Source organism: Hyperolius riggenbachi, chromosome 7 (genome assembly GCF_040937935.1).
Source record: "Hyperolius riggenbachi isolate aHypRig1 chromosome 7, aHypRig1.pri, whole genome shotgun sequence".
Taxonomy (NCBI): Eukaryota; Metazoa; Chordata; class Amphibia; order Anura; family Hyperoliidae; genus Hyperolius; species Hyperolius riggenbachi.
In genome coordinates, this window is record NC_090652.1 from 111,998,193 (window position 1) to 112,020,939 (window position 22,747).

The window sequence follows — 22,747 nt, forward strand, 5'->3', positions numbered from 1 at the left end:
TTCAATTCAGAGTTAGCACAGATAGCACCTTTTCCACAAAATATATAAAACAAACCTCCCCATAAAGGTGCGTACACACGCACTACGGCCGCCAACGACGGGTCCGTCAGACCCTCCCGCTGGGCAGATTTTCAGGCGACAGTAGCACGTGTGTACACGCTGTCGGTGGACTGATAAGGCTGTTTCTGAGCGATCCGCTCAGATTGCGTTTTTACAAGTGTTTTTGGTCCATACAGCCTCCTGGTTGCTATGTAAGGCCTCTTTTCCATGGACTGTTGATACAAACACAAACAAACAAACACAGAACATTTATATCGCGCTTTTCTCCTGGCGGACTCAAAGCGCCAGAGCTGCAGCCACTAGGACGCGCTCTATAGGCAGTAGCAGTGTTAGGGAGCCTTGCCCAAGGTCTCCTACTGAATAGGTACTAGCTTACTGAACAGGCAAAGCTGAGATTTGAACCCAAGTCTCCTGTGTCAGAGGCAGAGCCCTTGATAGGCAGTGGAATGCCTTTCAAGCTCTCACAACTGCTCGCTGCTGCTTGATAACTGCTCACTGCTGCCTGCCTTGAAACTGTTTGCTGAGCACACAGGTCAACAGTCAGTGGAAAAGAGGCCTGAGGGCATTGGGGAGCACAATCAAAGAGGGCACACAAAGACCTCGATTCATAAAAGTGAGTGCGGTAGTTCAGAGAAGGGTGGGAAATTGCCACTAGCGGTAAATGAGGGTTTTTGCAGTTTTTCATAAAAAAAACTTCAGAGTGCGAGGTGATTGCGATAGCAGTCGGTAAGTGTGCGGTAAGTGTGCGGTGTGGTGCGGAAAGCTGTCGGTATAATTTGCTGAGTGCGGTAGTTTGCCGCTGACTTCCTAATGACAAGGTGCATGCTGGGTAGAAGTGGGCAGTTTTAGACACACGTTACTTATATATATATATATAAATTATTTTTGTAAATTATCTAACTCTGTGCGATTTCCGGGTGATATTACAACCACCCTTCCTCCTCTGTATCCTTAAAGAGAACCCGAGGTGGGATTTAATTATGTTACTGGGGCACAGAGGCTGGTTGTGCACACTAAGACCAGCCTCCGTTGCCCCATGGTGTGCCTCCATGTCCCCCCTGCGCGCCGCTATATCCCCGCAGTGCTGGCAGCACAATGTTTACCTAAGCGCTGTCTGTCAGCGCCGCTCCCATGCCTCCTCCGCATCGGCGCTACCCGCCCGTGTCCCTTCCCTCCAGCTGATTGGAGGGAAGTGACGCGGGCGGGTAGCGCCGAGGCGGAGGAGCGGTGCTGACTGACAGCGCATAGGTAAACATTGTGCTGGCGACGCGCTGCGTGTCGCCAGCACTGCGGGGGGTATAACGGCGCGCATGGGGGACATGGAGGCACACCATGGGGCAACACGGAGGCTGGTCTTAGTGTGCACAACCAGCCTCTGTGCCCCAGTAACATAATTAAATCCCACCTCGGGTTCTCTTTAAAAATTCCATAACATTAAGTTGAAAGGGCTCCATTTGTCACCTAAAATTCTACTGAGAAGAACAAACTCGCCAGGTCTTTGTTAACGATAACAACACGTTATTTATCAATTCCTTACTCCCCCCCCCTTTTTTTTTTAATGATTTCACTTAATTTAGTTTACCAACACAAACAACGTTTTCATTACCGCACTATTACCACATGCGGTAAAACAGGCATAAAAACAGGCGTAAAATTTTATGAATCCACTATCAACAACATACCATGCGGTAATTTACCGCTTTGGCGATAACGCATGCGGTAATCGTTTATGAATCAAGGCCAAAGTGAGCAGAGTATGCCCCCTTGCTTCAAATTAGTGATCTCAGAGCTTTGAACAGGGAGGCATAGCTCCATTAGGGAGGGGAGGCCGGCAAAAGTGAAGGACCACACAGTTTATGGAACACTGAGGAAGCCCCAGGTATAGCTGTTTAGTACATTTTCACTGAGTTCAGGTACTCTTTAAGACCATAGATAATCAAAGAGATACAGTACTAATTTTCTGTCTTTTATCAACAATTTTTTTTGCAAATTGCATACAGCTTGGAACAGGGCCAGTCAAATGCAGTTGCTTTGACTGGCCCCATTCTAAGATAGATACAGTTTGCAAAAAAATTTGCGTGAAATCAGAAAATTAGCATCTGGATTATTATTTCTGTAAAAGAGAACCCGAGGTGAAAATAAACTGATGAGATAAACAATTATATGTATCTTCCTACACCTAAAAAATACTTTAATTATCCCAGAGTTTTATTTTATATTTAAACATTTACAAAGTAGGCTGAATGTTTTTCAGTCTCTAATCAGTGGCAGCCTATTAAGTGTCCCAGAGTTTTATAAAAAGGTCAATAATTCATGTATTTTATCTCTCCCTGCCCTCAGAAATTGTATTCTGCCAGGAAAACTTTGAGGCTAAGTTCACAGTGGGACGTTAAAGTCGCGCGTTAAAACAGCATTTAACGCAGAATAACTCACTGCAATGAAAAATCAATGCCCTGTTCACAGTGCACACGTTGCATTGGTGTCTAACGCTGCACGTTAAGTAAAAGTACTGCATGCAGTGCGTTATACACGTTATTAGCTGCGTTGGACTGTTTGCACATGCTCAGTAATGACTTGGAAGCATACTTTTCATTGCCTGTATTTTTTACTGTATCTGCTGTATGCGACGGTAACGCTGCGTTGCCACTTTTTGGGCGCGTTGCGTTGTAAGCTTGCGGTGCGACTTTAACGTGGCATCAAAACGCAACGTCCCACTGTGAATCTAGCCTTATGGCTGTAATTTGCTTATCAATGATGTTTACTATATTCCCGAAAAGACAGAGGCTGTTACTTCCATGCCTAGAAATTAAGTCTTTGAGGCCTTGTTCACATTGTGTTCCATTTGCGTGTCCACCCGCAATTGGCGTTTTTTGAGGCAATTTTTATTTCCGATTCCCGGCGATTACCTGCACGTTTTTTTTTTTTGGGTGAACCGCTTTTCTAAGCGGTTTTGCAGAGCGATTGCGTTTTTACACTTCCTGAAGTCAGTCAGGAAGTGAACTCTTTGATCCGGAAAACAATAAATACAATGGCTATCATTCATAAAGCATTCCCGCATGCGGTAATGCTGAGAATAGCTGACTTTACCGAGCACTTAGCAAAATGTAAATTCATAAAAGCTGTTACCGCATGAAAAGCTCAAATTACCGAGCATTGAGGTAAATTACCGCCTTATCTCAACACATGTCACTAAATGTCAATTCATAAAGATTAGAGCAGGCGGTATTGGGGTGGAGAATACCGCTTGCTTGGTGGAGGCGATAAGCATGCGGATAAGTGCAAAGAAGGCTGTGCAGGGAGCCGAAGTCTCTGCAAGTCTGTGTGAGTCAGTCTGTGCGAGTCATCTGTGCAGGGAGCCGAAGTCTGTGTGAGTCATCTGTGCAGGGAGCCGAAGTCTGTGTAAGTCATCTGTGCAGGGAGCCGAAGTCTATGTAAGTCATCTGTGCAGGGAGCCGAAGTCTGTGTGAGTTATCTGTGCAGGGAGCCAAAGTCTCTGCAAGTCTGTGCAGGGAGCCAAAGTCTGTGTGAGTCATCTGTGTAGGGAGCCAAAGTCTCTGCAAGTCTGTGCAGGGAACCATAATTACAGCTTGTAACAAAAGAGAGATATCGCCACACTTCTGCTGTACCGCTCAATGGGCTTCGGTAATTTACCAAACTTCAAAGGCAGCTGTGAAAATCTTTATGAATTAGCACACAAAGGTCTAACATACCAAATGTGGTATTTTTCCGTATGCGGTATTTTTTTTACCGAACACACTTTTATGAATGATAGCCAATGTATTTACTCTAAAAAACGCGAATGCAATCGCTGCACAAAGCAATTTTGTGAGCGTTTGCGGTTTTCCTATACCTTCCATTGAGGCAAAATTGCCTCAAAAATTGTCCATGCACCTCTTTTCTGAGTGGATCGGAAACGAACCGCTCAGATGTGAACTGTCTCATAGAGAATAATGGTGTGAGCGCTTTCAGGGCGATTTTGAAAAATCGCCGGCGCTTAAAATAAGCGAAAAAAACGCCTCTAGTGTGAACGAGCCCTCAGGCAGCAAAATAAAGCAGCCTGGTTATTAATGTTTTGTACTGTTCATACACATGTTTATCTCATCATGTCACATGTCGCCGGGGTTCACTTTAAGGACACCTAAGTGATGGTGCACAAAAAAAAAACCAAACAAACAAAAAAAAAACACCAAAGAAGCTGAACAATTGCAGTAAACATTCTGATTTCCTAAAGTGGAGAAAAATGTCTACTTACAGTATGCCCTCAGTTTCCTTGTTTGTCTCTCCATTGAACTGTTCCATTGAAGTTGACTTTGCAGGGCCCGGAACCCCCAAAATAGGCAGAGCAGAGGCGACAAGTACAGGGAAAGAACAGCTTTCACGTGTCTGCAAATATGAAACTGCAGAACATGTTAAAATGTGAAAAAGCTGAAATGTCATCTTACAATTTTTTATAAACTTGCTCCTGTCACTAAATTGTTTCCTTGTGATTACAGGGTATGGCTGTTGCCATAGAAATGTTGCTGCTAAAGGAGGAAATTATCTAGCCTTGTCAAATAGCATAAATATTTTCATTTTCTCACATGCTGGCTTGCAGATTGCTGTGTCACATTGTGAAGGAAACTAAATAAAAACAATGAGGTTATTTTAGACTTGTTTACATATTTAGGTGTTCTAGTATCATCTGTATGCAATGTAGCATAGCATGTGTGTGCAGTTTATGTAATACTTTTACTTTTGTTACTGTATGTACTGTATGTAGTCTGTGCAAACTGTGCCATGCTGTATGTTGTAGTACCAGTGTGCGCCATTAAAAAAAAGAAATCTCTTCCCATTTTAGCAATATATATGCACCATACATTTGATGTATCCAAGCTAAAAAAAAATATTGATCATGCTTGCACATATTCTGATCAGTCCAGATGGTTATACAGTGTGTCCGATTAGAACTGGTCCTTGTGGCTGAGTAGTGCTGATATGAATGTACGCACACTGTCTGATTCATCTGCAAGCTGTTACATGATATTTGATGCAGATATTCCAAAGAAATTCCCTGTGCTAAAATTAGTCACATGACCCAGAGATATGTGCATAAAATGTACAGCTGCCAGCAGAGGGGAAGCTTATTTTTCTGCATAGAGCCTACACTGCTCCCATTTGCTCCCTCTTCTTCCTCTTGTGGAGGAGGAGGGCAGGGTCAAATTTGTGTTCCTAGGAAAAATCTGGCTAGTGCCTCCTCCCAGCGAATCAGCCTAATGCTGGATACACACGGTACGTTCGCGCACTCGATTTTCCGCTCGATTCCCGTCGATTAGTTTATTTCCAACATGTCCGATTTGGATTTCGATGGATCGTTAGGTCGATTTGGCATACTTTGCATGCGAATCGACCTAACGATCCATTGAAATCCAAATCGGACATGTTGGAAATAAACGAATCGACGGGAATCGAACGGGAAATCGAGTGCGCGAACGCACCGTGTGGATCCAGCATTATTTCAGCACAATGCTGCAACGATCATTTGGAGCGTCGCCATAGGCCATAATAAGAATTATGGTTATAGCAGCGCTCAGTGACTAATTTGCAACCCCCTCCCCCACCCTCCGAGTTGCAAACCCTCCCAGAGCTGCGATAACTTGAAGGGGGAATAGCATTAACACCACTAAGGAGTTTTCCTGCAGCAGGATGAGCTGCCTTTCGGCTTCACACGGTCAAATTTCCTTAAAAAAACTACCTAAAAAAAGTTTTGTCTTGTGAGAGCAGGATCACGCCTCTGTGCATAAATACTAGATCTAGTCCTTAAAAAGCGGAATATAACCCTGCATTTCAACTTTGCTCTAAAACATTATTTACAGCATATTATATGCAAAAAGCATTTTTTTTTACTAGACCAGCATTGGAAGGGTTAAACACAGAGGTTTCAAGTTCAGTGGAGAGATATGCAGAAGTTTAGATTGTTGCATTCTATTTAGTTAAATGTATCTATTGAGAAATGTTACACACTCTTTGGCTGTCCTCCAGCTCCTTCTCAGTCAGAGAGATGAGTCACATTCAACACTTAGATACATTTATGTAAACAAAATGTATCTATGTCAGCTTCGGATGCGTCTGCAGAAATCTCCAGGAACTTTAAAGCTCTGTGTAACCCTTCCAATGCTGGTGTAGTAAAAAAAAAAATACTGGTTGCATATAATATACTGTAAATAATGTTTTAGAGCAAAGTTGAAATGCAGGGTTATATTCCGCTTTAACCAGTACACTAGATAGTGTAATGGTTAAGGTTTCTGCCTCTGACACAGGAGATCTGGTTTTGAATCTCAGCTGTTCCTGTTCAGTAAGCCAGCACCTATTCAGTAGGAGACCTTGGGCAAGACTTCCTATTCACTGCTACTGCCTATAGAGCGCACCCCAGTGGCTGCAGCTCTGGTGCTTTGAGTCCACCAGGAGAAAAGAGAGATATAAATGTTATTTGTCTTGTATTTGCTAATGTTCTATAGTCATGTTGCAGAGGAATTTATAGTCTATACCAGGGGTGGTCAAACTACGGCCCATTCAACAGTTTCAGGTCCGGATTCTGCTTCCCTCCCTCCTCTCTCCAGCTATATGCAGAGTTGTGAGCTCCAGCGCTGATCTCCCCACAGCCAAGCTACCACCATCCCATCTCCATTGTCACAAAGGCATCACGTGACCCACTGCCTGCACATGCTAGCAGGTAACATGGCGCCTCTGTGGTGATAGACAGGAAGTTGATTGCGTGGCTGAAGGGTGCTGTAAGCTGCGAGCGGGTGAGTAACTGCATTTTAAACTTTGCTCACATGTGCATTTCACTTGTGCCTTCAGAACTGCCTTAATTATTTATGGCATTCCTCGGAGAATTTGCTCCATATTGGCACAATAGGATCACACAGTTTCTGCAGATTTATCATCTGCAACATCCATGATGCAAATCTGCCTTTTTTTTTCTTTGAAAAGGGGGTGGGTGGAACATTGTCTAATTACTTTTAGGGTCACTTTGCCTGTGTTTTGGGAGAAAACTTGGGCCCACTGTTACACTATTACATTATAGTGAGCTCTGCTCCCGTCATGTCATGGCCATTTTTGCCTCTGGTCAGGGCCTTCAGTGAAACTTGAGAGCAACATGTGGCCCTGAAATCAAAACGTTTGCCCACCCCTGTTGAATGTTCCTAACCTATTTCCTATGGAAAAGCTACTTGCAATGCGAAGGAGAGCAAAAATTATGCTACTGTCTACTGCTTTTCGCCCATGTTTTGACATCCAAAACATGGGCAAAACATCTATATAGCTACTGATTTGGATATCAAAAATGTTGTCTGTATGAACCTAAAGCCCAATTAAGGGCCATGTTTCACAGGTGGATAAGTTGCTAGCAACTAGTAGCTACAGTTACATTTCAGTGTATTTTATGGAGTTATCTGCAATAGGAACTAGTCCCTAGCACTAGCCACTGCTTGCAGCAGCTAACTTCTAGTGGTAGATTTAAAACACATCAACTAGTTGCTAAGCCAATCAGTTGCTCTTGTCTTAACCCAGTTACCCTGACTGCAAAATCGGTGCCAGGGTTAGGCCTATGCCAAAATTGATATGGCAAAGCAACAATGACCAGGAATTAGGAAACAGCTGCATGTGTGTTTTTTGGGGGGAGTGTGGTCAGGGTTGGAGGTGCCTGGCTGCACATGAAAGGGGGAGGTTGATATATGTATGCAATAATAAAGCTACTGTACATGAAAGAGAGGAAAACAATTGGATTAGGTTGGGTGGGTGGAGTATAAACGCAACCCTGTGGAGAGGTAGGAGGAGGACAAGACAGAGGTAGTTTGAGACTTTATGCTGGGTGACATTTTAAAATAATGCCCCAAACACATGCACATACTGGGGGTGTATGAGCGAGTTTCAGGGGTAACAGTCATACCCAAACTAAGAATTTTGATTGCTTATATTGACACCAAGGAATGTTATGCTGGGCATACATGGCTAGTTTTTGGCGCTTGACTCTCCCGTTAGATCGTTTTTGCCGCTCGATTCTGCAGTCTATTCTCTTTTCTTCCGCTTGTTTTTCTTATCTATTTCCATTCACTGCTATCACAAATCGAGCAGCAAAATGATTGAGCGTGACATCGAACATGTCAGAAATTATCTATCGAGCCATCTAAATGGCTCAAAAACGAACCGTGTATTCCCAGCATCAAAAAAATGCTGCCCTACTCTTTACCTCCAACTGCCAAGTCACCTCATGGCAGGTCTACTCTTGGGAGTATGAAGCTCCCACAGAGGCAGGGGTTACACTTGTAAAAAAAAGCCCTGCGTTTCACATTGGGCAAATTCATGCAATGATTGTCTATGGTGTTGCTGGATTTTCAGAAGGCAGCTGCGATTCCGCATAGCATAATACAACCTGCATTACTTTTCCGTGTGTTTGCTTCTCCATATATGAACCGGCTACTGTAAAAACGTGTGTTGAAATGCACATATCGTACGGCAAGATGCTCGGGGCATCATCTGTGATTCCAGCAGACATGTAATCCTAAGGGGGAATATAATAGCAATTCACCTGAAAATATCCCACTAGGCCAATTGCAGGAGAAACAGCTGTTAGATGGGGAAGACTTGTACAGGTGAGACTGTCCACCAAACCATCCCCACCACTTCCCCTTTAACTTTATAATACAAGAATATAAATCTTCACCACTTCCATTTTATTAACTTTTTAATATACAAGAATATACAGCTGAAAGATTAATTAATCCAGATCACTGCCAGATCCTGGTGCATTGAGTTGATTTTTGTTGAAAATATAAGACTGGAAAGTTTCTAACAATTACTGTCCATGCAATAGACTGTTTGGTGAATTCACTCTATAAACATAAAATCCGAGGGTATTTTCAGCCTTGTTTACGTGTTCCATGATGTGACGTCACATCTGTGCCATGCTGCATTCGCCTGCTGTGTACTGCGCGGCTGTCATTACACTACACTATTTACTTCTGCCTTGGAAAAAGCTCCATAAAGCTCATCAATAATGACTGCTGAGCCTGGCATTAGCATTGCATCCAATATGTTGTTGTGAGATTGTACATTGTGCTCCCATGAGAGAGACATAACCCAGGCAGGCAGGGGGAGGAGGGGAGGCTCGTTTCCCCGCACTCTTCTAACCGCCCAATCACTTCCCGCTTCGCTTAGCTTCAGCCAATAGCAGCGTCTTCCCTGAGAGACAAAGGCGTCGCGTCAGAGGTGACGTATATGAACCTATATAAGGGCGGGTGGCGGACAGAGGCGTACGTTATTACTCGCCTCGTTTGACCGTCTGTAGCGTGCCGGGACTATCCGGTAAGTGTGGTGCTCCGCCGCCGACTATTAGGTGGCCGTTTCCGGTTAACGTTTAGTCCTCTCCTGCTTGAATTTAACAATTTAGGCGCTGTCTGTAGTCATAGTTACCATGTAAGCTACCGAACGCGGTTCCGGTTGTCTCCGGTAAAATCGATTTTTAATAGTAATTTTCCGGTAAGGGGTGTGGCCTGGTGGTGATTAGGCGCCGGGTGGCCGTTACCGTGCGGCGAGGTCCCGGTGGCGGGGGTCAGGCGGTAAGCTCGCCCCTCCCCCCGTGTTCCCGGAGCTTGCTGGGCGCCATGTTGTCTGCTCGCTCGGGGGAAAGAGAAGCAGAACCGGTACGTGAGGAGCAGCGCTCGTGTAATGGCTCCTGTGGCCGGCAGGCGAGGGGCAGAGCGGGGGACCCCCAGTGATGTCACTATCAGTACGGGGAGCCGTGTGCTGGCGCCGGGAGACCCGCAGCCCGGGATGGGGAGGAGGGCAGCAACAACAGCAGCTTTCTTGTGTTTCAAATGGCGGATCCCGCATTTTCTCCCCTCAGCACTGAAAAATGTGCAGCGCCTTTATCCGGCCGCTTAGCTGCCTCGTGTTTCCACAGATGGGAAGGAAATAAATGTTACTGCTCATTGCAGGCCTGGGAAAGTTATTTTCTGTGGGCTGATATTTGTTTTTCTACAATTTGTGCTTGGTGGTAAAGCTCACATAATGGCGGGTGTCTGGAAGCTGCAGTGACTGTGAGCCGCCGCTAGGGGCAGTGGTCAGGAGTTTGGGATCAGCTCTGCTGCTGAGGAATACCAGCGCTGCTGGGTAGACACCTTCCAGGCTTTCGTGTGTAGTGTTTTTGTTTGTTTGTTTTTCCCATGGAGATTTTTTAAAGTGTTTGATTTAGTCATACAGTGATGCAACTTGTGCATTTTTTTTTCTCCCTCTAGACTTTTTGACTTGAGCAGCCACTGATTGCAGGTCAATTTCTTAAGATTTTAAGCATATTGGTTACATTTTTGGGTGTTTTTGTTATAGCTACTTTTAGATGACTGACTTGGGTGCTTTTTGGTTTTTTTTTTCCCCTCCGAGATTAATTTGTGCTAGAATTGCCATACTAATCATTTTTGGGGCACCCTTTAATTTGACTCTTTTGTCTTTATCTTCCCTAGATACTAACTCATAAAAAAATGCAGTCAGATTCAATGCAAAAGTTTACGGAACGCTATGTAGTAAGTGGCTGAGTACAGGAATATGTATTATATGCAAATTTTTCTGGCAAAGGTCACTTGGGATTATTTAGCTTGAACACGGTTTACTGGTTGTTGAATCTGTGTCTTTGGAACTTTGGGAGTCATTCTGGACCATTATTTGCAGACTGTCTGTAGTGAACTGCATTTCCTGCTTGCATCATGCTTTGAATCCCATTTAGTCAGTGTGTACTTGCCTATAGGAACACCATGTCTTCAGGCAAGTGGATCTAGTATTGTCAGATGTGATGTATGCCTACACACTGCTAATTGAATACTAATTTAAGGAATTTTGTACTGATTAGCAGCAGGTGGCTACGTAGAACAGGTTTTTATGAACTTTTATTTTACAGAAAATGACTGTGCTTGGGTATTCTGTGGGTTTACATGAAAATGGGTTTATTCAGCTTGATGGTGGCCATGCAGATTCCATACCTTCAGTGAAATGACCCATCTGGGCAGCGATAGACACTGATGCAGTGTATTCACTGGAAACAAGCATTTTTCCCTCCAAAGTTAGATCCACTTGTTCCTGTTCAGTGTTCTGCCCAGAATTTTGTTCCAGCCTGGTGGCATGAAAAAGTAGCTGGGTGGCAAAAGTAGCTAGGTGGGGCAAGATGAAAGAATGCAGGCCTGAGCTTCTCTGCACAATTGTGCTTATAGCAGTGAAGGAGATGAGCCGATGACAGCCGGGTGCTCATCAAAACTAGCCAGGTGGAGCGCCTGGCTAAAAGCCTAGGGAAAACACTGCTGTTGATACTTAGTGGGTTTGCAATTGCATAGTGTGTGCTGAGCGAAGTGGTTATCACCCTTCCTGGCACACAATTTAATTTGCCCTTTAGCCATTGCAGCAGTCTTGCACACTCCCCTTTGCTAGGCTTATAGCGGCGAGTAAGGTACAGTATTCTGATTCAGTGTGATGTAGAACAAGAATCTCACAGCTGGTGCATCCTTGGCTGCATTCACTTTGGTTTTTTGATACATTAGTAACTTGCAGACAACTGGAACTTAAGATTATTTACTAACTTTTTTTTTTTTCTTTTCAGACTTTGAGAAACAATGGCCCGTACAAAGCAAACTGCCCGTAAATCCACTGGTGGAAAGGCTCCCAGGAAGCAGCTGGCTACTAAAGCTGCAAGGAAAAGTGCCCCCTCTACTGGAGGTGTTAAGAAGCCTCACAGATACAGGTAACTAAGAGTATGGAAATTCTCTTTTGAAGGGAACTCTGCACCTGGAAGTAAACCTTTTTAAAAAATGAACTTGCCCTGTAAGGGAGGTTCACAATGGTGTGTGCTGTTGGGGTTAGTGTAACTACCTACTGGGGGTGGCTTCCTGCGTCCCTGGACTGTATAGGATCCTCCTACTTCACAGATAGGCTGCTGCATTTTAAGCTTGCTGGTTAGCATGTGGTGTAATGCATGTTGGGAGATGCAGTCTGTAGATGCGAGTAAAGATATTCTCGCATCAATGTACTAAATCTCCCAGCAATTCAGCCATGTGCAAGATACTGCTTGTATGTCTTTAACGGGAACCAGAGAGGAATGGCGGGTGAAAAAAGGAAAAGCTTTTATACATACCTGGGGCTTCTTCCAGCCCCATAAGCCTGGATCGCTCCCATGCCGCAATCCTCCGCTTCTTCTATCGCCGCTACTGGGTCCCGTCACTTCCGGCGGACGCGGCCAATTCTCTGCATCACAGGGGCTCCCTCCATACCCTTACACATGCGGCTGCGCAGTAGGCAGCCGTAAGTGTATGGAGGGAGCCCCTGTGATGCGGAGAATTGGCCACGGCCGACTGGTGGTAATGACGGGACCTAGCACTGGCGGATCCAGGCAGCGGAGGACGGCGGCGTGGGAGCGATCCATGCTTATGGGGCTGGAGGAAGCCCCAGGTATGTATAAAAGCTTTACTTTTCTCCTTTCTGGTTCTCTTTAAAGTGAACACAAGCTGAAGCTTTTTCAGAATCAGATACCCTGTAGAGGGAAGCCTCAGTATCCTATTGAGGCTTCCCTCGCTTCAGCACCCCTTCACATCGTTGCTGCATGAGCCTGCCCAGTAGCACAATGCCCATGGCTTATTGTGTGGGTAGGCTTGTGTTGCCATGATCCAGGAAGAAGAGCTGCATGGCCCTGGTGCAGGGGGCACTTTAGACAAGTGAGGAAAGCCTGAATATGATCCCGAGACTTCTCTGTCAAGGTGAGTAACTGATTTTGTACCAGAATGTTGACTTGTGTACACATTAAAAATTTAGCATCTCTCCTTGAAAACCATGTCAGATGCCATGGGGGCTGGAGGGCAGCACCTAGGGAAGTGCTGCTTACCCCAGGTTGGTAGCCTTTTTTGCTGTAATAGTTAACTTTTTGAGCAGTCTTCACATGAGCATAGCTTAAGGCATTCACATTTTGTGGTGAGTGAAGTCTAATTTGTTTGGTTCTTGTTAGCCTTTTGTGGACTTTATGATTTTAACATTGGAAAAAGGCACCTTACTCAGTCCATGGTGGCTTGGAGGGGAAATGGTAATGCCGCTGGGACGTTTGCAGGAGCAGGGTGAGTGGGTTCCCCACCCTGTACCCAAAATTCCCCAGTGCTGCGTTAGCATGTATGCTTCAAAAAGCACTTGGCTAATGTATTTGAATGGGATGGAGCATGCCAGAGTGATGTGCTTTTTCCCAAATGTGGGTCCTGCTGAATTTTGCTGATATCTGATGATATTCAGCCTCAATGTTAAGTATATAGCACTTTTCATGGGTTTTTTTTTTTTTTGCAAGTTTGTTACAGAAGTTGTTACAGCTCTACTGAAAAATTAAACGCTCGCAAAATTGCTAGGCATGCTTAGAAAATTGCTAGACACATCTTAAACACTTAAAGTGCTTTTTAGTGTGCACTGACCCTCAGCTTGTGACACTGCTGTGCCCTCTACCAGGGCTGTGGAGTCGGTCCAAAAATCCACCGACGACTCAGTTTAGGATTCCTCCGACTCCTCTAATTTGCATATTACAATTTTGTTGTTTAACCGTATGTAACGTGAAATTCATCTCAACTGCCAATGCTTAGGAATTTTACAAGACAACTGAAGTGAGGATATGTAGACTACTATATTTATTCCCTTTAGACTAAAACTAGTCCTTGGTAAGAGTACTTGTAAAAGGTACAGACAGGAACAAAGAACATCTATCAGGCCCTAGGCAATGTAACTGTGGGTACATGTAAGAGTGATGTGCAGGTACTCAGCAGGAGAATGAGGCGATTCTTCCTCTATTACACATTCTTCATGCACAATCTGAACAAGGTTTATGGGTGATAGACAACACCTTAGTGTTCAATGTGCACAACATTCTCAGTGGATTCCCTGCAGCTGTGGTGAGAGCATATCTAGAGTATAGTACTACTGTGTAACAAAGTAAACCTGAGACAGATGAAATTAGTTTTATACATACCTGGGGATTCCTCCAGCCCCTTCAGGCTAATCAGTCCCTTGCTGTCCTCCTCCGCCACCTGGATCTTCTGCTTTGAGTCCAGGTACTTGAGCCAGTCTGGTGTAGTGCTCCACAACCCTGCCCTCTACTACAACTATGCCCCTCCCAGATTTCAGCTTGGTAGGCTGGGCTGCTGAACATCTCAATCCAAAATAGAAGCAGTAGGTGTAATACTGGATTCGTAGGCTAATTGACCACTTTTCCTGCACCCCTTCTCTAGTCATCCAGTGGAGGGTAGTTTAGATGTGCCACAAAGTAGAAAGGACAATGCCAAACTACAATTCCCAGAGTCCCTACATTACAACAGATGCCATGTCTTAACATTGATACAAGAGGCATATGGTGAGAAATTGTGGGGCTTTGATGTACCAGGAAACTGTAGCATTGCAATATGCTGTTCACTTTTGGACTTCTGTGGTTTTTCTATTTCTAACTTCTTGACCCAGGAAAACTCTTGTATAGTGTTGAAGATGGTGTATATTTACAATAGCATGTGAAAGGTATGTGCCCTCTAGTGGCTATTGGCAGAAATACACCATGAGTTTGTGTTTTTTTTTTTGTTTTTTTTTTGACAGATGGCACAATAGATCATTTCCAACAGGTCTGATTTCGATCTTCTCATGGTAGTGATTGAAAATTATTGGACAGTAAATCTGCCAAAAAACTCATCTATTGCTAGCATTACATCCAGCTACTGCATCTGACACAATTTAATACAAAAACTTGTTGGTTTAAGTGAGATTGTCCCCATAAAAATAACAGCAACTGGTCTGAGTTTTTTTTAAGGGCTCTTTCACATTTGACGAATGCAGGAGCCGTTCTCCTGCACGCGTTGAATGGCCTGTGGTGTGTTGGGATGCTATGGTGCGATGCAAGCAGTAGCTATTCACCTTGTTGGAAACTGTCGACTCCCAACTATTAAGAGCTCCCAGGTACCTCAAAATGCAGCATCGGTGTGAAAGGTAAAATTAAAGTCTGGACTTTCATTTTACCTTGGTTGACGCAAAGTTTTTCGACTGTCAAAACGCACAACTGGTTCTAGTGATAAAGATGCTAATCCTGCATTCAAAACTTTAACACTTTTTTTTTTCTGCTGTTATGGTTTGGAGTTACCACATACCTTAGGAGCACTGGCTCTTTATTTGCAATTGCCATCAGCTTGCAAAACAGTTGCATACTCTGGGGTCTTTATCTATACTGTTCCTCCTCTTCCCTTCATTTCCCCCTCCTTAATACATAAGAGTGCACTTCCTACTATAGCCCTCAGTGGGAGTGTGAGGATGTCAGGATTAGCCTCATTCAAAGGTAACCAAGATGGAAACTGTCTAGAATAGGATTCTCTGCTTTTACTTTATAAAATTCCACAGGAATTAGAATGGACAGTGCAATACATCTGTTTAACCTTTTCGGGACCGACCACCTACCCCCCCTTAAGGACCAGGCGTTTTGCGCGGGAAGGGGGTGCGTGCGTTTGGGGGGGGTCAGGCGGCCAGATCCCATGTGTGGCTGGTTAGAGTGGTGTCCCCCATGGTGGCCTGTGCCTCCCCCTTCTGTCCGCAGCCTTCACTTACCTTCCAGGCTCCAGCGATGAGCCGCACGGGACCCTCTTCTCCGGCCGGCATCTCCGTTCTGTCTGAAGATCAGTTCCGGGTCGCGGCTTGATGACGTCATCAAGCCGGGACCCGTCGCTGACGTCAGACGGAGCGGCGATGCCGGCCAGAGCGGAGGGGGGTGCCGGTCGTCACTGGAACGGCAGGGAGGTGAGTGGATCCTCTTCTTTTCCCCCCTGCCGCCGCAGCTGTCAAACTGATCACTACGATCCGACGGCGATCGTAGTGATCAGCAGCCATACGCGATGGCTGCTGATCACTCGGGGGAGATGTCGGCTGTCATATGACAGCTTAATCTCCCCCTCCGGGTGCGCACGATCGCGTCGGGAGCGGAAATTGCGGGCCGGCGTAGATCCTACGCCGCATCAGGCTAGAACAGCCACAAGTGCGGCGTAGGATCTCATTAACATGGTCCCGAAAAGGTTAAGTAGAACTAGTATTTATCTACTAATGTTTTCTAGGTTAGCGTGGGTGTCACTTGTTTAGTGCATGCCAGCCAGGTTACTGTGGAACTTCAGCAGCAGTCAGGTGGGGTGGCCAGTGTTTTCAGTGGAGAGCAACCTAGAATGCAGCTCCTAGATGTGCTGCAAGATGACCTCTGAATATATTTTTTTTTTGTTTTCCGAATGCCTTCTGCTTAGTGTATAGGTTGAGGGGAGAGGACCAGCATGGGTATCCCACTGCAGTAGGGTAATTGAACATAGGCTGAATGAGGCTGTTTTTTTTTTTTTTTTTTTTTACCTTGAATGTGCCTTTAGAGCTAAATTCCACTAGGTGGCAGTTTTCTGCATGTGTTCACTATTAGCCTGGCAGCCATGTTAATCAATGGTATGGTTTGCATCTAATGCTTTTGTGAGGGAAATGCACACATGCAAGCTGCTTTGTTTATGGTTTAAAGTGGACCTGAACTCTTGCACAAGACAGAAGGGAAAACCTAGAGAATTGCACCCTGTATGACTGTTAACCACTTCAGCCTTCAGTCATTTTCACTTTATGCATCTGAGCAATTTTCACCTCCCATTCATTAGCCTATAACTTTATCACTACTTATCACAATGAACTGATCTATATCTTGTTTTTTTTCACCACCAATTAGGCTTTCTTTGGGGGGTACATTTTGCTAAGAGCCACTTTACTGTAAATGCATTTTAACAGGAAGAATAAGAAAAAAACAGAAAAAATTCATTATTTCTTAGTTTTCAGCCATTAAAGTTTTAAAATACATGCCTCCAGAATTAAAACTCGCGTATTGTATTTGCCCATATGTCCTGGTTATTACACCGTTAAAATTGTCCCTATCACAATGTATGGCGACAATATTTTATTTGGAAATAAAGGTGCATTTTTTTCCCATTTTGCATCCATCACTATTTACAAGTTAAAATAAAAAAATGTAGAAATTTCATCTTAACATTGATAATTAAAAAGTTTAGACCCTTAGGTAAATTTACTTTTTTTTTTATTGTAATGTTTTTTGGGGGGTTTTTTGTATTAAACACTTTATTTAGGCTATTTTTGGGAGGGTGGGATGTAAGCCATTGTTTTATAATGTAAATGTGTCTTGAGTTTTATTTTTTTTCACTTGTAGTTGTAGTTTTACTTTTTGGCCACAAGAAGGCGGCCATGAGTTTGTTTACATGACGTCACTCTAAGCGTAACATACGCTTAGAGCGATGTATGGGGGATGTTACAGCCAGAAAGCACAGCTTCTGAGAGAAGCTGTCGCTTTTTCAGCGGTGGAGAGCAATCAGTGATCGGGCACCATAGCCCGATTCACTGATTGCCAGGCTAACGAACCGCGGCCGGGAGTGCGCGTGTGATCGGGAGCGTGCGGACGTGCACATGGCCTCCTGGGCGTAGCTACTACGTCCAGGAGGCCAAAGAAGTTAGAGAAACTGAGGTGGGATTTACTTATGTCAGTGGGGCACAGAGGCTGGTTGTGCACACTAACACCAGCCTCTGTTGCCCCATGGTGTGCCTCCAGGGTCCCCCTGCACGCCGCTATACCCCCCGCAGTGCTGGCGACACACAGCATGTCGCCAGCACAATGTTTACCTATAGCTGTCTGTTAGCGCCGCTCCTCCGTATCGGTGCTACCCACCCGCGTCACTTCCCTCTAATCAGCGGGAGGGACGCGGGCGGGTAGCGCCGATACGGAGGAGGCGGGGGAGCGGCGCTAAAAGACAGCTGTAGGTAAACATTGTGCTGGCGACACGCTGCGTGTCACCAGCACTGCAAGGGGTATTGCGGGGCGCAGGGGGGGTCCTGGAGGCACACCATGGGGCAACAGAGGCTGGTGTTAGTGTGCACAACCAGCCTCTGTGCCCCACTGACCAAGGTAAATCCCACCTCGGGTTCTCTTTAAATCCCCCTCATCTGTGACTAATCACAAGTTGTAATTTGATTTATCAGCTTATTTGTGACTGCATCTGGTTATCATCACTGTGGCACACAAAGCCGTTTCAAACAAGGAATCGTGTAGGCTTAGATGTCCCTTCTCAGCATGCAGACTTAATGGTGGTTATTGAAGCTATTTGCACTGACCATATTTTACAGGTGTTTGAGGTGAGGTACACATGCCAGATTAAACTCTGCCATTAAAGTGTACCAGACACCACATGCTGCATGATTTGTCACTGGAGCTTCTTCCAGCCCCATGTGGACACTCTACTCTGCTCCATTGCTGTGCTTTAATTCATCCATTTGTGCTTTTGTGCACACATGTGGCCTGGCCATGCTATCATGACTGGTAGTGTTCAGTGCCTGTACTGCCCCTCCCTCCTTGCAGAGGCCAGTTTTAGTATGGATTCTGGTTCTTGCTTTGTTTGGAATTCTGTGAATGCTGCTTTGCTTTAGGGAGTGCTGTGGCTTTGATGCCCATGAGGTTTGGGATCAGGGTAGGTGTCATACAGCATTAGTAAAAGTAGGCAGTCACTTCCCATTTTGGCCCATGTTTTATGAATGCCACCAGGTTTCTGGTCTAGTCTTATGACCACTTAATCAGACCAGAGTGTTAAAGAATCCTGTTCATCCTCTGGCAGTGGAAATCCAAGATGGCCTCGGCCTGGAAGTACTTCCTGGGTCACAGCTTGGATGCCAATTGGAGGAAGCTAGCTGGGGTAGGAGCAAGGTAATGGGGGTGATGGCTGGAAGTGGGGAAAAGGCTAGTGACAAATGTCGCTAGTTTGGGGGGTGGCAGCAGAACCCTAGCAGGACAAAGGCATGTCATTGGGCAGAGAACATGTCTCTGTGTCCTATAATCTGTACAAAATCCACCTTTGGTACTCAAACAGAAGTGGGTGCAATACAGAAAACCCTCTTATTTGCACTGGGTATCAACTGATACAGATAAATGTAGTTTCTGGTCACTTGAGTCAATGTTAGGCTTGGCTAATGCTGTACCCCACACTGTGTATACTAGGCCTGAACTTGTAGGAAAATTGAATTGAGCGATATCTGTCCAAATTCACACTTTCGATTTGCTCCTAATCAAGCTCTGGGTTTCTGCCCCCTTTGTGTCCCAAGCTGCGGCAGTGCTGGGCATACCTACAGCACTAGCCCATTGATGGTGCGTCTATCACTGCCTCCTGCAGGCTACTTTCTGTATGTCATTTGATATACAGCATCCGGGAAGTGTTCCTGGATGCTGTGGGCTGCACATGCTGGGACTTGAAAGTTTGAAGTGGGGGGGCATGCTCTGTAGCTGACAACCACCCAGCTAGGCTTTATATTCCTTAAAATGTGAACCACCCAGCTAGGCTATATTCCTTAACCTCCTTGGCGGTCTGATTCTTTCCAGATTTTAGGGTCTAAAAGCGGTGCAATTTTTTTTTCACTCTTTCAGACCCTAAAACCTGAAAAAAATTATTCTGGCAGTGAGATCTGCAGCAAAATAAAAAAAAAAATGTACCTTCCTGGGCTCCTGTGCTGCAGTTTTCTCTTTGTCCACAAGATGGCGCTAATATACATATAAACGAACTTCTCTATATTTCTCTAATATAGAGAAGTTCGTTTTCAATATTAGCCCCGCCCCCGATGACATCACGCTGCCACCACCGCTCTGCTGCCACCACCACGGCTGCGCTGCTCCAACTGGCTGCCGGGTCCCCGGAAGAATAGCGGGGGACATGGGGGATCCCGGCGGCCAGGGAAAGACCCCACACTGCCGGGGAGAGAGGCTGGAGTCCCGCTGTGCAGCGAGATTGCGCGCGGGACTCCACAACCACAAGTAAGGCTCTGCAATGCATACCCCGACCTGAGCTCGGGATCACCGCTAATAGCTTGTTTTTTCTACCCCGAGCTCAGGTCGGGAAAACCGGCAAGGAGGTTAAAATGTGACTGGAGTGAAAATGGGCTGAGATGGCAGCATTTAAGTTATTTAGTTTGGATTGTTCTACTGCATGTGCATGTCCAGTTTTTTGTGCAGCGTGAGGGTCCTTTTGCACTGCATGTTGTGTTGTAAATCCAATGCAGTGTTGAAGAAAAGTAGCCCAGCGTTAGATGTGCAGTGAGTGTGCTTCACTGTAGACATGTCATGTAATATTGTGAAAGGGCCCTTTTTAACACGTGTACTAGTGCTGCTGCCTGGCTGCTTCCAGACCAGAAATGCAGAACACTAGAGCTGAGTTTGTGTTGAAATGTTAAATGATCTAGGCAACCTCACTGTTACATCTTATAAATACTGTCTGGATTTGTCTTTAGTGTCCTGATACACAATGGCTTTTGTGCAGTTCAGTGACTGACCTTTGAGTCTCTTACCATTTTTAGGCCTGGTACTGTGGCTTTGAGAGAAATCAGAAGATACCAGAAGTCCACTGAGTTGCTGATCCGCAAGCTGCCATTCCAGCGTCTGGTGAGGGAAATTGCACAGGACTTCAAGACTGATCTGAGGTTCCAGAGTGCAGCTATTGGTGCTCTGCAGGTACAGATCTCTTCGTACACCTGTCAACTGTCTTAAGTTAATGAATTCTGTAGACTAATGTAGCTTATGTTTTGCTTTTCAGGAAGCAAGTGAGGCATACCTGGTGGGTCTCTTTGAGGACACCAACCTGTGTGCCATCCATGCCAAGAGAGTAACAATTATGCCCAAGGACATCCAGCTAGCCAGAAGAATCCGTGGAGAGCGTGCTTAAATTTTTTTTTTTCTGGGAATTGTTTTTGATCTTAGGTTTTTTTTTCTTTGTTTTTTTTACAAAATGTACATAAAGTGTGATGTCTCCTTATTTTATAAAGGGTTTGTTAACTGTAGAGTAGTTGACAGTAAATTGGTAGTACACATTTTATATGACATTCCCTTAATCCTCAGGTTTTTCAGAGAAATTTGTATCTGCAGCTAGTCTACTTCTGTGGCCCTGCCCATCTAAGAGTCTGCATGCCTTGGCTCCATTCTCTCCATACTTTGGTATCTTTCAGTGTAACTCCATTGTAAATAAACTTTCCACTACCTCAATGGTCTTGCTGTCTTGAGATTGACATGGGTTAAAGCGCAACAGCTCCCCATAAATGTTATCAAGTAGACTTTAACAGCGTTTGGCCAGTTTGTACTAGTGGCAAGGATTGAAATCTGTGAACATCGTAAGGGTATAATTTACAGATGCCACATGGTGCTAGGGTTTTAGTGGCTTAAACTATATATTTGATTTAAATCTGATCTGGAAAAAAAATCAGATTGTTAAAAAAAAGTTAGATCTAGGAGCTAGCTGAGTGAGTAGCCTGGTAAGCTATGCATATGGGACTTGGTAATTTTTTATTTTTTTGTTCTATACAGCATGCTGTGGTTGATATCTTAACATTCAATGGTGTCTAGATATGCACATTTGTGGTGTTGGTGTGCCAGAAACTAGCTTCTCTGAGAAATGTCTATCCCAATCTATGAAGCAATGTCAACATTTTTACTTAAATATAATAAATCTGCTTACCTGAACACCTTCACATCTTTATTTGCTTTTTAAATTTCCAAATATTGTTTGAACTTGGTGTGGGGCAGCTTATGGATTTACAGCACTCGATCCTGTTGAAACTGGTGCTATACTTACCCAACCTTCTTCTGACTTGTAATTCTGGGACTATACAATGAGTTTGGCAGATTTGCTGGCCAATCAATTTTAATTTCCTTTTTTATGAGAAAATTTATCAGACGTTATCAGGCCATCTGCCAAAATGCATTGTGTATTTCCAGCATTAGGAAGTGTAATTCTTGGGGACACATGGTTCATTTCTGCTGTCGATTGTTTTTGCCGCTCAATTCAGCTCTCTATCTTCCCCTCGTTTTTTTTCTTTCTATTCACTTCTATCAGAAAACAAGCAGCCAAAGAATCGAAAGCAAGATTGGACATGTTGGAAATTGTCTATGAAACAATCTTATAAACTTGAAAACTAACCATATATTCCCAGCATAAGATTACTGTATATACTCGAGTATGTCTAGAAATGTAGGTCTGATTCACTTCATAAAAGTATAGGGGTCGACTTGTACACGAGTCACGGGCAACACTGAGCACACTGAGTAGTGTGTGTACTAATAGTGACATTCCCGTTTGCAGCAATTTACCCAGTGGTAAGTGACACTCTGAGGAAAGGAAATGCCAAGAAAACACAGGTCTGAAATTCCTGACAACAATTAACAAGGAAAGGGGCAGGGATACTGGGCTGCATAAAAGGGTGCCTTAAGGAGGTATTGGCTGCACTTAAGGGACAGGAGGGGTTAATGGCTGCAATACTGTATGCTGTGCAGTCATTAACCCCTCCTGAGCCTCAAGTGCAGCCATTAACTTTGCTGGGTAGACTTATAGTTGAGTAAGTAACAAATTCCAGCTTAAAGCAGAATATAACCCTGCATTTCAACTTTTCTCTAAAACATTATTTACAGCATATTATATGCAACCAGCATACAAGTTCCATGGATAGAAATGCTGCTGCAGACAAAGTAAACACAATGTAACAGTTGGTGAATGTTGCACTCTCTGGCTGTCCTACAGCTCCTGCAGTCAGTCACATTCCACACTTGTTACATTGTTTACTGAAATGT

The 22,747-nt window shown here is 44.6% G+C and overlaps 1 protein-coding gene across 3 annotated transcripts; it reads left to right on the forward strand.

The window, feature by feature from the left end:
- The first annotated feature begins 9,296 nt into the window (after positions 1–9,296).
- Positions 9,297–21,643, forward strand: LOC137524533 (histone H3.3A). 3 transcript variants are annotated; one of them, XM_068244510.1, is made up of 4 exons: positions 9,297–9,402; positions 11,681–11,821; positions 20,488–20,641; positions 20,724–21,643. In XM_068244510.1, exons 2-4 carry the CDS (start codon positions 11,694–11,696, stop codon positions 20,850–20,852), a joined length of 411 nt encoding a protein of 136 aa, XP_068100611.1. In that variant the 5' UTR covers positions 9,297–9,402; positions 11,681–11,693; the 3' UTR covers positions 20,853–21,643. The 3 variants fall into 3 exon arrangements, with proteins under 3 accessions (XP_068100611.1, XP_068100613.1, XP_068100614.1); XM_068244512.1 differs by lacking the exon at positions 9,297–9,402 and adding an exon at positions 9,443–9,513; XM_068244513.1 differs by lacking the exon at positions 9,297–9,402 and adding an exon at positions 9,718–9,740.
- The last annotated feature ends 1,104 nt before the right edge of the window (positions 21,644–22,747 follow it).